Source organism: Zonotrichia albicollis, chromosome 17 (assembly GCF_047830755.1).
Source record: "Zonotrichia albicollis isolate bZonAlb1 chromosome 17, bZonAlb1.hap1, whole genome shotgun sequence".
Classification (NCBI taxonomy): domain Eukaryota; kingdom Metazoa; phylum Chordata; class Aves; order Passeriformes; family Passerellidae; genus Zonotrichia; species Zonotrichia albicollis.
Window position 1 is genome coordinate 8070675 of NC_133835.1, and position 16921 is coordinate 8087595.

The following is a 16921-nucleotide window of genomic DNA, read 5'->3' on the forward strand; positions in this document are numbered from 1 at the left end:
GTGAGTGTGGCTCTGAGCCTGTGATCTGAAGGCCCTTCTTGAGCATGTTTTGCATCCCTTAGCTCTCCTCAGTAATAAAGACTGAAAGTACTAAGGGGAGAGACTCCATCCTTAAGAGTGAGAGACACATTGTGGTAGTTGTTCTGGTGCACAGCTATTTGGTACATGCTCATTTTCTGCCCACCTGGATTGGCCTTGCTGTTCCACGTGGTGAGGGTGTAAAACCAAGATCCTGGGTGTTCTTTGTTGTTGATCAGTATCCTTTTGCTCTGCCCAGCTGTGCAGTGTGTGCTGGAAGGTGAGTGATAGATGAGGAGGGAGAAGGATGCAGAAATCTCCTCCGGTGCCTGTGTGGAGCAGTGTGATTTTTGGTACAGCACTGGCACATCCATCGCATCTTTAGGCTTGGAGTCTCTACCTGACACCTCGAGGCCTGTCAGTCCTGCCTCATTAGTGTGAGAGAAGCTCATTTTAGCTTCACAGAAGCCCATCTTATTGCTGTCTTCTCCCATCAGCAAGGGGCATCTCAGCACATATTGCTGGCAGATTAGAAATGGCACCTGAGCGCTCATTTGGAGGTTAGCGACTGACAGCTTTGAAAGAGAGTCCAAGTGGGAAAGGGGCTGCTTGCTACTGTACTGCAGGCAGACTAGCACTGAAAGGGTGGCTGTGGTTTAAAAAAAAAGGACTGTGAAAAGGCACCTTAAAACTGTACTTGTCTTCTAATTCATATCTGCTTAATTTACTGGCACAAAATAATCTTCTCTGCTGAGAGGGGCTGTTGGAGCCGCCAGCGCTGTGTAATCGAGACCGCGGCTGCCTGGATCCAGCTCCTGTGATCGCCGTGCTCGGATCAGAATACAGAGCAGACCTGGCTTTTGTTTCTTGCTCTGGAGATTCAGAGTCCTGGCCTGTGGATGTTTTTCTGCTCAGGAATTTAGCACTGTTGAGCAGAGCAGCCAATGAGCTGGTGTGCAGTGTGAAGCGTGAGCAGTGGTACAGGAGTGAGTGTGTTGTCTTTCTTGAGTGTTTTTTTTAGATAATTCAGTCAGTGTTCAGCTCTCTCACTAGCCAGACTCATCATTGTTCAGCTTTAGAGACCAGATTTGAGCCATTTGGCATGGATTTAGGGTGAGGGAAGTCACTCTCTGCACAAAATTAGATTTTTCTATTTACTGGCAAGAGCTCACATGCAGGCTTTGCCCAGTCGTGCCTGTGCCTATGATTTTGAAAACCTGACAGTCATGCATGTGTTGGAGTCATCAGGATCTGATGCTAAAGTGTCACATCTGAGTGTAGCCAAAGCAGTTGATGTCACAACACAATGAAGAAGGCACTGCCTTCTAAACTTGTTCTTTTACTGGCAGACTGGATTTCTAAGAGGAAAGGAGAAGTATTCCACTACCAAAGCTTTCCTCTCTCTTTCAAGAGGAAGTGAGAATCAGCTGTCTGAGTCACTCCATCAGATTTCTATCCGGGGAGCATCCATTGCCCTCCTCCAGGGACCATTGCACAGGGCTCATTTTCCTTCTTACTCCTAAACCCCTCAACTCACCACGAGGTGTGAGGGCTTGGCTTGACAGAGCAGCAAAATTTGGCATCCTCAGTCAGCTTTGGTGCTGGTGCCTGGGTTCCTGGAGCACATGCACCTGAGGAGGCACGTCCTGCAGAGCATTGCGGGCGATGGCTCTAATGAGGAAATATTGCTCTGGTGGTGTGCGCCCACCTGCTAACTGCTGCGGAATAAATCAGAGCTGCTTCCTTTGTTTAAGAACAAATCCTGAAGACAAACCCCAAAATGCAGAAGGTGACATGTGACACAGTTGTTTGGGCCTGTCAGCCCCCATGAGGATGGAGCACAGGCACATCCTGGGGCCAGCTCAGATGAGATTGCTCCGAGCTTGCTGCTGGGTGGCTCTTGGCAGTGTTTTGAAGAAGATGAGCTCTCTGGGCATGAGGGATGGAATGGAATGGAGGGATGGAATGGCCTCTTTCATTCTTCCTCTGGGCAGGTCTCTCTGGTGAAACTCATGTATACAGAAGAAGGATTGATGGTGGGTCAGCATTCCCATGGGAGTCTTTGGCTAAAAAACCCTGTCCTGGGTCTGCCCTGGCAGCACCCCTTAGAAACAGCTGGAAGAGCCTGGCTGGGCCCAGAAAAGCAGGATTTCCAGATGTGTTTTCTCATGTGTCAGTCAATCATGAAGATAGAAGCCTGATAGCTCTTTGAGTATGCTGGAGTCATGTTCTGCACTGCTGAACAGCACCCTCAGATGGCCAGTAAAAGAGCAGGTTTTGTTCCATTCTGACAAAGAACTTGTAAATCACGGATACATGGGTCTGTTCCATAGTCACACACTCTCACCCCTCAATGTAGAAATGTGATTTGTATGTTTAAATTAAAATTTTGACTTGCAGATCGACACACTTCATGACCAGCAAAGGCAAAACTTCTTCAAAACGGAATGAAATGTTTTGTGAATTTAAATGAATTATTAAAAATACTTCTTCTGTGAAAAATATATGGCTGATATTTGGGGGAACAAAACAATTCTTAAGAAACCACAAATTTCACGAACATTTTGCCACTCCTGTGCTCTGAGAGAATCCTCACACCTTTCATTTGTGTGGCTTTACAGGACATGGTGCGTCGAGGAGAGATCATAGACGATGACATGGAAGATGAATTCTATCTCCGTCGTCTGGACGCTGGGCTCTTTGTGCTGCAGCTCATCTGTTACATCATGGCAGAGATCTGTAATGCCAATGTTCCCCAGGTAAAGCTGCCTACAAGGCTGGCAGATCATCTTGGTGTTTCCATCATGGTGCAGACTAGGTTCTAAATCTTTGCAAATGCTGTGTTGTGTAATTGTTTCTCTAATTTCCTTTTCAGGAGGAAACCTCCTGTTTATTGCACTTGTTTCCATACAGCTCCATCAAGTTGCAGCAGATAGGGCATTAGTGGGGACAGAAGTTGATTGCTGTCACTAAATTCATATAATCAGTGTGAGCAAGGTCAGGGTTTGAAATGGAAGGGCCATGTTGATGCCACTGCTGGGAGAGCAGGGGGAAGGGATGTGCTCTCGGGAGGTCTCATAAAAGCACAGCTACAGCTTTTCTTGATGTGTGCAAAATGCTGCATCTCTGCTTCCTCTGTGAATACATTGGGGTTTGTGAATGCATTCTGTGGCTTCTTATTTCTGTGCCATGTGCCTTCCTGGGTGTTCCTGAGCAGATGCTGAGGGCTGCCAAGACTGAGTTGGTTTTTGTGGTGCTCAGGTCTCTGTTTATCCCTCAAAGTGGGAAAAAGTGGGGCTGTGCATGGACTCATGTTGAAAATCTCTTTCTTCTCTGTCCTACTCTCCATCAGATTCGTCAGAGAGTCCACCAGATCCTGAACATGAGAGGCAGCTCCATTAAAATTGTTCGACACATCCTGAAGGGTGAGTAGAGATATTTTTGTGCAAGTGTCTCATGGCTACCAGGGACAGCTTGGCCATGGCTTTGCAGGCTGAGCCTTCACATGTAATTCTCCCTGGCTTCCTGAGCATCTCCAGGCAGCAGCTGAGCAGTGTTCTGAGATCCTGGCAGGGCTGGAATCACCCTGATTAGTGGTGTGCTTTGCTTTGCCTCCGAGTTTGGACACTTGCTGTAGCTGCTGTCAGAGAGCAGCACATCACTGCACGCTTCCATCAGCTCCAGCCTGGCTGGAATTCACTGCTGACATTAACGTGAGAGTAAATATTTAAGGGAAGTGCACATGCCTGCTAGAGGGAAGAATAGTGGAGTCTCATCTTTCATTAACATGGCCTTGCACTTTACCATCTGCACCATATTAGTACCCGTGGTGTATTTGTCTTGTTCTTAGTGTCAAATTAATAGGGATTATAGCATTAAAGTATCCTCCATAGCTTTAAAATGTAGCTGTTGTGATTTGCAATCCCAATTTTAAAGTACTGCTTGTTATTTTTAATGCTCGTGGTGAATTAGAGCAATGCCTATTTGAGCTGTAGCCCTCCTTTGCAGCCTGCTGTCCTTCAGCAGCAGCAGCCAGTGGAACTGGGGGAGAGAAGGGCAGGACTCAGCCTCTTCTTGTGGCCCCTTGGAGCTGAGAGGCTTAGTGGGAGCAGCAGGGAACCAGAGCTGCCTGGAGAAGATGCTTCCTTATGGAATGTATCTGCTCCAAAGGGGCTGTGTTGTTTTCAGTGTGAGGAGTAGAGTCTATTTTTCTTCTGCAGGGAAGGGAAAGCTTGACAGCATTTCTGGGATAGTGGGCTGTATTTCAGTGTTTCTGCTTTCTTGGGGAGCAACAATGTTCTCCTGGGCTTTTCTTGCCCCCACTTCAACAATGGCAGGTACACACAGCTTATTTCCTGCAAAACCTGTCGGTTTTCTCCCTTCTCATATGCAGGAAAAAAGGAATCAGAGGGCTGGCTGCTATGACAAAATCAAGAGTGATTTTCTGACAGTGTGCAATTACCTGCAGCTATAGGCAATCTCTTTGGCCCTTGTCTTTAACAATGAAGTGCAAGTTAATGCCTGCTGCTGAGCAGGGGAGCTGCATAGGATGTCTTTTCTGATTTTAATTCTGATACTTGAAAATTCCTGCCTCTAAACTGCCCCTTTCCAACGTGGACTATGGCCACATCCCTGTTCAGATTCCCACACTTGCCCTGGGCCGTGTGTCCCTGGGGGAGTTGTCTGCACACCCTGCTGGATTTGCACATCTCACGGTCACGGCTCTGGGGTGTTGACTTACATACCAAGCTGAATTGGAGGGCAGCTGCATTAAAATTTCATCTGATTCTTTCTTTCCCAGACAGTGACTTGCATTGTGAAACTTTCTCTGTGCTTATGTCGGGTGTTGCAAGCTCAGGGTCGTGCTGGGTTGGAGCTCTCAGCAGCAGCATGTTCCCTGCCTGAAGGGGCATGTTGGCTTGCTAATAATGCAGGGATGGGTACAGAGTTTGGGCTCTGACTGCAGCTCTCCCCAGCTCCTAAACTTGCTAGTTTTAGAGACTTTTAAAGACAATAATCACAACCTCAGTGATAAATTTCTTAGAAGATAAATTTCTTGTGAAGTCCTGCAGTGGGACCTGGGAGGCAGCACTGGGCTCAGCTGCAGTCTGGGCTCTGAAATTTGAGCATTTCAGTAGTTACACACCTGTGTCCACATGCACAGTCAGCACAGATTCACCAGCCTGTAACAGCAGCAGCACCAGGGACATGCACCTGTTCTCTGAAGGAGTCACTTCCCTGGACAGCTTCCCAGGGGAGCCAAGGGGCTGGAACAGGGATTTGGGTGTGGAGCCTGCAGTGGGATGCTGCTGGGATGCTGGGCTAGCAAGGGGCTTCCAAAACTTCACTGGACTCAACTACACAAGACTATTGCAAGTGACTGAGAGATCAGGAGTTTGAGCCTTGGCTGGAAAATGTTTCCAGGCTACTTCCCAACTTGCTCTCAGGACAGATGAGGACTGGTTTATTTTTACTTTTCGTTCAGTGTTTTGCTCTTGTTCAGTTTTTATTTTCTATTTTTGCATACTAATTAGATGCTCAGTTTTTAGTTTGATTTTTATGGCCTACATATTCTCCATGTTTCTCTGGCAACCTGACAGCTGATGGATCCCTTGGGGTGGCTCAGAATTACTTACGATGCAAGCAAGGAAGCGAGACTGTTTTCTTATGGTGGAGCTTTCAAGGGGGAGGAGTGGGCAGGGAATAACGAGAGGCTCATTAATGCATTTCTGCAGGCTGACCAGTCCTCCCACACTTCCTTTTTCTGGAAGATCAAGCATTTCTTGCAACAGGACAGTTAGTTTATGCTTTGGAAGAAAACAACTGAGTGGTGTGTACCTTGGCTAGGGGGATGTTTTGGGGATGGAGGCTGGATTGGGGATGGCAGCAGTGTCTGTATCTTGGGGTGGTGCCTGATCTCCATCTGTCATTGGGAATGGAGTGAGGCACAGGCTTCTCTGAAGTGATACTTGGCTTAGGAATGGCAAATCTCCCTGTTCTTCACTGATCCAGAGGGACTTGCCATTGATCCTGGCTACCTCAGGAGCTCTGTCAGAGCTGCTCCTGCTGAGCCCCCCCCCTCACACCTGGTGTCAGGTGAGCAGGCACATTGGGAGCTGGGCATGTGGAATGTCTGCTGCACATTCCAGCCCAAACCTGTTAGCACAGGTAAACACAAAGGAAGGGTCAGTGTGCTCTGAGGATGGAGCTCAGTCTGGCTCACGGTGCCTCCATCTGTGCAGGCTCCAGAGCTTCCAATATCCATTACAAGCCTCAGTATTTCCCAATTGATTTTTACTGTTCTGTAACCATTGTATTTTGTCTAATGAAGCAGAAACCAATCTTGGGCCCTTTCCCTTTGTGTAGCTACAGCAGTGTGTAAGCTCTGGTTAACTGTTGGCAGGAGCAGCTTACATTTGATTTTTTTTTAGCAGTCTCAGTGAAGTGGTGGAATTTTAAATAAAAAAGTAAATACATAAAATCTCAGTTGGAGATTTACTTTTTTAAGCCTGGTTCTGGGGGTTTTATCTGGTGTCTTCAAGCTGCTAATGCTTCAAATGAGCATTAGCAGCTGTCATAACCCAGTAAACATTCTGCCTTAGATTAACAGGGGTTTTAGTCTTACAAAGCCTAGATGTTTAAAAGGAGAAATGCTGAGCTTTTGGACAAGATAAGAAGAATTTGTGTCTTGTTTTTGTTTGGGTGATCTCCCAGTACAAAGGAAGGGCAGTGCCATTAGTGGCACTCAGTGGCTCCCTGCTCCAGCCCTAGTCCAGGCAGTCTGGCCGTCCTTACAGCTGGGGGCAGAGCTGCTGGATGTGCCAGGCTTGGAAACCATGGCTGTCCCTCACCTGGGCTTGGAGAGGCCACTGCAGGTGGGAAGTGTTGCCCTTGGGCTGCAATAAACTCCAGCATTCACATCCACTGCCATGTTCCAGAGGCACTTACCCTGATGGAGCATGGAAGGGGCTGCTCCTCCAGGAGCCCCAGTACTCAGGCTCTGGTACTGCCTGAGGGGACAGGGGAGCCTGAGCTAAGAAGGGGACCCCATCCCTGTGCACTGGGATCATCTCCTGCCTGAGTTTGGATCCCCAGCCCAGCCCAGAGCCCGCAGGGCTGAGCTGCCTCCCAGCAATCAGTCCATGCACAGGATACAGGGAATCCCTCCTTGCAGGAGCTTTCTGCTGCTTTTGAGAGCTGTGCAGAGCAGCTCATACACTGAGAGAAGATGCCCTGATCTGGTCCCTTTGCAGGGACAGTGGGCAGCTCAGGTTCACCTGCAGCAAACCACAGCATTACCACCTGCTCATGTTACAGGTACCGGAGCAATTTATAAATATTAAAGATATTTTCCCAGAGGCTTGGTAAAGAACTCTACTGCTTTTACATGGAGAGAGAGTGTGTGTACACACAGGAGGGAAGACTCCCACATCAGCTAACTTCTGCCTGTCCTCACTGCTTTCAGTGCTCCTGTAACAAAGGCTTTGATGGAGCTCAGAGCGTATAGCTGTGCTAAATGTATAAATATTAAAGCAAACTTTCTGCAGCAACTTACCATTCAGTGCTGAATACAAGCTGTTCTGTTTGTTTGGAAGAAGGGAAAGAATGCAAGCAGGCGGAGGCAGGGAAGTGCTGTCTTAACTATCATCCTGCTCCTGATTCCTCAGATTTGTTCAGCTCCTTGCTTCTGCAGCTCAGAACCTGCTTTTCATATTTTCTTTTTAAACCATCTTTGAAAATGCAGGTTCTGGTTGCAGGAAGGAGGGAGCTGGTAGGGGATGAGAGCTGCCAGCTCCAAATGAATATCAGGGAGGAGAGCTACAGAGGGAATGTTTAGTTCTGTGCTGTTTGGCCATGTACATGGATGGGCATGACTGTGGTCAGGGTCTGGTGTCCTCTGCCTGATGACAAGTAGTTTAGTTTGTAGTTAAATCTCAACTGGTGGCTTTTCTTCTGTGTGGTTAAAAGCACTGGGTAGATGGAGGAATTGGGGTCTCCTGGGCAAAAATCCTCATTCAGGATGCTTGGACAGCCAGCAGGGTAAACCCAGGGCTGGGAATGATTGACAGTTGTCACAGACCCCGCCTGACCTTCCCTGATGACACCCAGTGTCCAAAGGGACCTGGGAAGCTGATGATTTGCAGTGATTTATGGTACTGTTGGCATTTCTTGGGCATAATGCCATGACTCCCATGCCAAGGAATGGGTGCTCCTGGGTGCTGCTGTCTGCTTGGGCCAGAGCAGGGAGTTCTCTGTGTCTGTCTGCCACAGAAGCTTTAATGAGTGTCAGCAGGTGTTTGTTATGCAAAGCTTTAACCCTGGGGATGGGCAGGAAAACCATCAATGCTCCTTGCATTAATTCCCGTGTGGCTGTTTGCAGTAGTGTGGGTGTAGATTCCTCTGTGGTGTGTGCAGGAGTTGTGGCCCTTTGTTTGTTGCTGTGGCACTCAAAGCCTGTGTCCCTGTGCTCTCTCTCTCCCTGCAGAGTACGCGGAGAACATCGGGGACGGGAAGAACCAGGAGTTCAGGGAGAGCGAGCAGAAACGGATCCTGGATCTGCTGGAGAATTTCTGAGGCCCTGGGAGACACCTCTGTGTCTGCCCACAAGGACCTGGCGCCAGTGCTCCCTCCTCCTGCCCCTCCTCCAGCCTCTCTTGCACGATCAAAGTGATGTTTCTATGAAACTGCTTCTAAATGGGATTTGGGAGATATTAAAGATAGTTTGCTTTTTTTTTTAGTTGCTGGTTTGTTATTTGAGCAGTGTTCTGTGAGTGGGGCTGCAGCTGCATATCCAGCACAAAGCCAGCATGAGGTTCTCATCTTTTTTATCTTTTTCCCCCTAAATCAAACTGCCAAGGATCAGTGTGAAACAATACAAATGTATGTGTGGCAGGGAGGGCAGAGAGGAAGCCTGCCTGGCTCGATAGACTGTTGGCAGGTTATTCCAGCCTGATCCATTAATGAAAATGTACAACCCTTGCTCTGATGGGAACCAGGGAGGCTGAGGTGGTGGTGTGTGTCCAGTTCATCCCTTCTTCAGTGGCACTGAGATCCAGGAATTTGCCACATCAGCCATTCCTGGTACGTCTTCCCAAAGATGAGTGGGAATTGAAAGTAGGTTCTGGCACAGGCTGGTCACTGTTCCCTCCTAAAGAGGGAATGAGTCCATTGGGGTTTTACCCAGAAACTAAGAGTGAGGGGAGGTAAGCAGTGACATGCCCAAATTCCATTGCCTTGCTTTCACTGTCAGTTTTTGCTCTTGGCTGTGCTTGTTCAGTAGAAAAGCAGTGTTGTGGTTCCTGGACAGGGAGCTTGGCTCTTGGAGCAGCAGCAAGTCCCTGAGAGCAGAGGGATGGCCCTGCCTGCCCCAGGGAAAGGAGCCACAGCTCATTCTCATCAGCCACAGTGTGGTTTTGGGTGTCATTGTGCCAGACTCAGTGCTTCCCTGAGCCGGGACTCCCAGCTGGGATGGGAAGTAGCAGAGGATATTTTCCTGCATCCTCTTTTCTGCTGCTGAAGTTAATGACTGTCATCACAAGCCATCGTGGCTCCCGCAAGCTGGGCCGTGCCTAATTTAGAGAGATTTGCATGCTGGCAGCATTCATTTTTTATCTCCAAGAAAAATGCATTGTCAGGCAAGCTTAAAGGCTTCCTTCAATCCTCCCTGCACAGGCACTGCTGGCCTGGTGCTATTGAACACTGGTGTTCAGGGCATCAGCATGGAAGTCGTGGCTTCAGCAGCCACAAAAAGCTGCAAAAATATATTTCTTTTGTGCAGAACTTGTCAAATTCCTCATTTCTTTCTTCTGTTTTCAATCTGCTTCCTTAGAGGTGTTTTTTCCTTTAGCTTTCAGATGTGTTTAGGTTTTTACTTGATTCTGGGAATCATTCCCTTTCCTCACCAGTGGAGTTGTGGTCAGAGCTGGTCTCTGTTTTCCCCTGGAAGACAACTGGCTGTGCCCTCACACTGTGCTTGTGTTGGAGGAGCTGAGGAGAAAGGGAGGGATCTCAGACAGAAAGTTTGAGGCAGGGCAGAAAGGGGACTTAGTGAATGTGGAACAGCTTCAGGTGAGAAGTGGGGCTGTGTATCTGGGGGAGAAAAGGGCAGGGAAGGTCTTGAGAAAACTTCAGTGAACTGCATAAGGGCAAGGTAAGTTTATAAATCTGAGTGCCCATTTTAAACCTGGTTTTGCTGTTTGCTGCATGTGTGTATGTACTTGTGATCATTTCCATGCACAGCTGGTGAGCTGCTGTGGGAGTGCAGTGCATGATCCCTGCTCTGAGTTGGCTCCTCTCAGATGGGGAAAACCTCCTTCAGCATCTGCTGGGAGTGAAATGTTGGTCACTGCCACGGGGGGTTGTGCCCGTGAACTCACATTGGAAGCTCTTGCAGAAAGGACAGGGGCTGGAGGAGCCAAAAGCGTGGTGCTGTGGTGTGTGGGTTCCCTGGGGAGCAGGAAAGGGTCCTGGCACTGCTCCAGCTGCCAGCAGTCAGTGCTGTCCTGGATCAGGAGAGGGAACAGGCACAGCCTGTGGTGGGGCCTGGGCTCAGCAATGTCCTGTGAGGTGAGATGGTGTTCCCTCTGTGGGACTGGGGACAAGGTGCCACCCCTGCTCTGTCCCTCACAGTTCTCAGGGCTGTGGTGCTGCCCCTGGGGAACAGGAGTGCCTTGCCATGAGTATTGTGTTCCCCAGCTGAAAGAAGAATTTGTGGGGTTAGGGAATGGCAGTGTGCTCATCCCACCCAGCCCAGCCACTGTCCCTGTGATGGATGAGGGTGCTCCAGATGTTGCTGCAGAATTTGTGCAGAGATGGTTCCTGCAAATCGGGCTTTTACAAGGTGGATGAGGAATTATTCTCTTCTAATTTCCAAGCTCTTTCAGAGGGAGGAACCCCACTGCTCCAAAGGAGCCCACTTGATTTTGATCCTGTAATCACTGCAGGCCCTGCCATGCACCCACACTCTGGCCCCACACCCCACTGCTGGGAAAGACTGGATCCTCTGCCTTGGTCCTTGGGAGAGGCTGGGGGCCTACCTGGGCACACTGTTATTAATTAAGGTAATTATTCAGCTTAATGTGCTGCTCCTAGCCAGCTCATTTGTGCTGTCATATTGAGCAGCACAGAAAAGCCTAAGAGGTGTGAGGATGGGCACCCCGAGTCTTGGCAGTTGTGGAGAATGACGTTATTGTAATTGAGGGAGGATTAAAAGGTGGAGCTAATAACAGATTTCCTTGAGGAAGCAGTCATAGGCTGCAGACAGGGGGATTTGTGCCCTGCTTTAACCCTGCTGGTTCTGTAGGTGTGGAACAGCAGCATCACTGTTGGCTTTCGAGCTAAATGTGGGTTTTGGGAGAGGGTGCAGGACTGGCACAACCCACAGGTAGCACCTGTGGGACTCTGGGCTGCTGGGAGTGATGGCAGGGAGTGGTGACAGGAGCCTGGTGGCCTTGGCTCCTCTGTGAGCCCTCATTGTGCTGAGCCACACTCCCCTGCCCCCTCTGCTCTCAGAGTACCAGGCCAGCCTCTGCACAGGGCAGCAAAACATGCAGGGACAGAGACCCCTCCCCCTTGTACCCCTCCCTGGGCTGTGCTTTCTCATCTCTGATTGTAAACAGATTTGACTAAAGAGGTAAATGAGAAGGTAATTAGAGGGAACATGATGGATGGGGTACTCTGGTGATGGGAAGGAGGAATCTTGCCCTCCAGGAGAAAGGAGTTGGCAGAGTGTTGTTCAGCGTGGTGCTTCACACCTCCCTCTGCAGCAGGATCCTGGGGTGCAGTGGGGGGAGCTCCGAGCCCTGGGGATCCCCCAGGCTGACACCAGCTGTGGGCAGTGGCTGCTGCAGGCAGGGATGAGCCTGTCACCCCAACATCTGGACTGTGATCAGGGCTCTGCAGCCTTCGGTACCACACTGCTGAGCACCAGAGCAGGATTTAAAAGCAGGAAAGCAGCAAAGGATGAGGGAGATGCTGTCCTCAGTCTGTGGATTCCTCTGCTCCATGGAGGTGCTTGCCCTGGTGGGGTTTGGTTGGGCTGAGGCCAGGCAGGGCTTGGCTGGGGCTGGGGTAATGCTGGTGCAAGTCCTGGGGAAGGGGGAGGGAGAGGGATGGTGACACCATCCATGCAGTGGGAGCCCCAGTGCTGGCAGTGTCAAGGAGGGTGGGAGCACTGGATTCCTCCTGCTGGGAGTGGCAGGAGCTGATGGCATTTCCCCCTGGCCACGGGAGAGAGGCACCAACCATCCTCACTGTGTGTCCAAATCCATCTTCAGCTGCGCTCCCGGCTGAGCCTCCCTAAACGGGGAGAAATGAGTGTAAATCATGTCTGAGGAACATCTCCTGATATCCCAGTGGAGGGACTGAGGCTGTGCTAAATACAGTGAGAGGCTGGCAGCACTGGGAGCAAACCATCAGCTGCGAAATAAGTCACTTACACTATTGATTTTGTAAAATATTTTTTTTCTTTTAAGGCCTTGCTCTCAGGGAAAGCTTTTCTCTTGGGGCAGGAAATTGTTTGGAGGCGGAAGGGCTGGTTGCTTTGTGGTATTTTTTGTTTGGTTTTTTTACATTTAATTTTTTTGGTGCTTAATTGTTTGGAAAGAGGGAACTGTTCCACAATGATGGACACCTGTGATATTGCTCCTCTCCATCAGGAACCTGGCGGTGGGTTCTGCAGAGGAAGGAGTTAATGGCCTGGAAACGGGCTTGAGTTCTCTGAAGAAATAATTCTTTTCAAGTCATTTTCTTCTGAATTTTATGCTTTGGAGGCTTCCCTGTGCAGGGGCTGCTCTGGGCAGAGGCCTTTGAGTCCCAAAGCCCCCATGTGCTGGGGGTGTGGGGTTCCTGCTGCCTTTCCCACATTGTGCTGGGACTCCCAGGGCTCCCCAGCATGGGGAGCCAGAGACACAGGGCTGTGACCATCCCAAAACAGGCAGGGGGACAAAAACACCGCGTGTCCCTGCCCAGAAATGCTCCCACTGCTCTCCCAGCCAGGTCATGCCACTGGGCAGGGCTGTGCCCCAGAACCCCTCTCCTGCTGGGTCTGTTAGTTTTGATGCTGTTGCGGCTGTCGTGGTGTGGGTGGGTGGGTTGTGTTTGCTCACCTGAGCTCCCACTCGCTGCCTCCCTGGCTGCTCCCTCCCTGCTCCAGGGGATCCAACAGGCTCTGCCTCCATGGCTGGCTGTGCCCAGGATGATTTGTGCAGGAGCAGGCTCTAATGCTGCCTGGCGGGAGCGTTGTTTTCCTGCAGCGCACGCAGACCTTTGCAAATAATCTAATAATGCAGGAATGTCAAACTTCAGCTGTGGAAGGAAATCCTTTTATACAGGAATTGTCAAGTCCCTAAACAAGTATCAGAAATGAGCTCGGTATCAATGTGGAGGGTGTTTATTCTGCCCGTCAGAGAGATGAACAACCCAATTCACTCTCCCAGGCAGACGCAAATTCCAGCGTTGGCTCCTGGACGTCAGGAGAGCTCAGTGCTGAGCCTTGGGGTGCCCTGCATGAACCCTTAAAGAGGTGAATTTCAAAATAATGCATGAGGCAGACCCCAGTGCTTCAGCAGCTCTGGGGTTTGGGTTTGAGGGTTTTTTCCTTCCCTTTGCTGGGCAGCTTTTGCTGTCAAAACAGAACATGTAGTGTTTGCATTGGAATGAGTACGAGCAGCACTTGGGATCCAGCAGGAAGGATGTTCTTGCTTTCATTCTGTGTGTCCTTGGGCAACTCCAGGTTAGAGCTGTGTCCCCAGGGATGTTCTTTGTGCCCTTCAGGGTCTGTGTGTCCCCCTGAGGCTGATGGCCTGTGAGGTGCTGCCAATCTGGCTGACCCCCATCCCCTTCCAACCCCATCCAGCTCTTCTGAACTCCACTGCACCCTCCAGCTTTGCAGGCTGCCTTTTCCTGATGGACAGGTGTCCCAGGGAATTCACATGCAAACCTCACAGGCACACAAGCCGTGCCCACGGTGGATGTGGTGCCTCTGGGATCTCTGTGGTTTCACTGCATGGCAGTGCCCGCTGCTTTCCTCCATCTGGCGAGTGCCCCCCCGAGCAGCACTGAGCAGTGGGCAGAACCCGGCGCTGGCAGAGATAAGGAGTGTTTCATCCTCGAGAGCGAGTCCCTGGGCCCGTTCTGCTGAAAGAGAAGCCCTGTGAGGGCGGTGCCGGCTGTTCAGAGCAATAACGAGAGAGCAGATAAGGGACCCGCTCCGCAGCGGGCTCTGCTCCCGCCTCCGTGTGCGAGTGACCTCCCCCCGCATCCCTGTCACACCACAGGGGCTGCAGCAGCAGCACCTGCCCGAGGCCTCAATGGATTACAATTGAGGAGGAGAACCAAACCCTCACAGCGAGCTTCAGACTCAGGCACTGGCACTTCCCTGCCGGCTGGGTCCTGCAGAGCCCCAGTGCCTGTTTTTCATCCACTGTGATGGCAGAAAATCTGCTGGAAATGGGTCTTAATTCAGGCTCTGCCTCTGGAGGTGTTCCTGGCTCCAGGAGGAATTTATGCTCTTTGCTTCCTCCTGACATGATTTAAATATCTCAGGTGGTGCACGGGCAGGTTTCAGCCCTCGAGGTGCAGCTGCATGGCCTCAGCCTCCCGTGGGGATGTGCTGCCCTCGTGTTGGGGTGCAGGAGCTGGGATGGAGCCAGGAACCCCTGTCCATGCCTGGAATGTGCAGTCACCACTGGGTGACATCTGCAGCTCTGCTCTGGCTGCACCTGTGGGTGGGTGCTTCACATAATGGGGTGCCAAGTCTGGGGGAGCAGAGTTTGTAGCTGCCACCTCAGTGTGGGCCTGGTTTTATTCCCTTGCTGGCCAGACAGCAGCCACGAGACCGGGGCAGTCACCCAAAATGTGGAGCACACGAGTGCTTGGTCCTTGCTGCTTCTCCTGTCGCACTTGACCCTGTGCACGAACTCCATCTTTCAGTACATGAACTCTCTCTTTGAGTGCAAGAGCCCCCTATTTCAGGGCTTCACAAACCCCATCTTTTGGCACATGAATCCCCCAGTTTCAGTGCATGGTTTTTGCCTCCGCACATGCCTCTGGGAGATCTGATGCTTTTGCTTTGCCAGGATCCAGCCCAGAGCTGCTCCCTTACTGAGCTGTGTTGGCTCAGCAGCTCCAGGCAGCTTCACCTCAGGACACCTGAAGTCCTTTGCCACTGGTGCTGTTGCCATCCCAGAGTGAGACCCTCTGATCCCAACCAGCCATGGAAACTTGTAAATGCAGCTGGGCATAGCTGTGGTGCCCATTTGTCTGTCACTGCTGCTCCCTCCTTCCCTCAGCTTTTAACTCCAGAGGGAGTAATGAACTTGGGCAGAGATCAATGCTCTGCTCTGAGCCAGGCTTTATTCTGACATGCAGCAAATGCTGCAGCAGGTACAACTTTTTTTTTTTTTTTTAATTATTGATTAGTAAAGCAGGTATGAGGCAGCACAGCTCCCTGGCCAGGGAGCTGCCTTGCTGGAGGGGAATGGGAAGAATCCCCCCACTCTTTCTGGAGCCCTGCCAAGGGAAGGCTGAGGAAATACAGTCAGTATTTTCAAATCCAATTTAAAGCATCTCTTTGCAGCCAACATCTGTCATCTCATGGCAGAAAACACCTGAAATAATCTGATTTTTTTCTGTTTATCTAGAGAGCACATAATATCCTTTTGATTGCTCTGTTGCATGCAGATACTCTCGCGTGAGTGACGCCTGCTCTGTGCCTCCCCTGGTGCTGAGGCCAGGCTTTAGGACACAGATATGGCACCACCGGGCCCCTTGGTGAATTTTAGGCTTTTCAGAAGAGGTCTAGGAATGGCACAGGTCCTGGTGCTGTGGTTGTGACACGCTGTGAGGCGCAGCTCTGCAAGTGTTGGTACTGTTGGTGGGTTTGGCCTCAGGATTTATGCACCCAAAGGGACGTGGGGATCCGAGCGGTTCCATGAAATCCTGCTCGTGTCAGGAGCAGGGTGGCTGCTCCAGCTCTCTCTGGTGCCACCAGCCACACTCCAGCCGGGCTCTGAGGGTGCATGTGAGCTTGCAACCCACTCCAGGGCAGGTTTTTCCTTTTGAGACGAGTCTTCACGGTCGGGGACAGCGATCAGGATACACCGAGGACGCGTGTCCTTGTTCCTCCTGTAACGTTTCAAAAACCCCTCCAAGTGCCCCCAGCTGGGCCCTGGCACTGAAGTGAGGCCGGAGCACCGGGCACCGCACCCGCCGGGCCCTGCCCCTCCGGCCCTGCTTCTACAGGCTCTGGGGCCGTGCTGAGCTCAACTGGATCGCACTGGGCTGGGCGGTACCGGGCCCTGCCAGACCGAGCCGTGCCGTGCCGTGCCGGGCGGAGCCGCGCCCTGCGCCGGGCGCTGTCCCGGGTGCTGAAGCCTCTCGGGCCGGGACCGGCGGCGCCCGAGGTCTCTCCCCGCGGGGCTCGGGGCCGCCGGGGATGCCAGGGAGAAACCGTTCCCTGTGCGGGACCCGTGCGTGCGCGGGGCTCTGGCCGTGCGGGCAGTCCCGGCCGTGCGGGGCGGAGGATCCAGCGAGGGGCGTGGGAGCCCTGGCGGGACGGGGGGGCCGAAGGGTCCCGAGTGGGCGCGCAGGGGTCCGGGTGGGGCGGTGCGAGGAATCCCGGCGGCGCCGGGGGTTCCCGGTGGTGCAAGGCAGCACGGGAGGGTTCCCGGCGGTGCGGGGCAGCACGGGGGGGTTCCCGGCGGGTCCGGGGTTCCTGGCGTGCGAGGCAGCAGGGGAGGGTCCCGGTGGGGTGATATTGGGGTTCCTGGCCGTGCGGGGCAGCATCGGGGGTTCCCGGCGGGTCCGGGGGTCCCGGGTGGGCGCGGCGGGCCCGGCCCCGCCCCGCGCAGTTTGGGGATGAACCGTGGGAAAAAAACTTGGGGGGTGCGCGCGGGCCGGGATC

The 16921-nt window shown here is 51.8% G+C and overlaps 1 protein-coding gene across 1 annotated transcript in view; it reads left to right on the forward strand.

Moving 5' to 3' along the window:
* Positions 1–8755, forward strand: part of CTNNBL1 (catenin beta like 1) — a 47287-nt gene extending 38532 nt beyond the window's left edge. The window contains exons 14-16 of the mRNA XM_074553518.1: positions 2640–2777; positions 3371–3443; positions 8504–8755. Coding sequence (XP_074409619.1) covers positions 2640–2777; positions 3371–3443; positions 8504–8592 — 300 coding nt within the window. The 3' untranslated portion in view covers positions 8593–8755. The remainder of the gene's footprint in view (positions 1–2639; positions 2778–3370; positions 3444–8503) is intronic.
* Positions 8756–16921: the final 8166 nt, after the last annotated feature.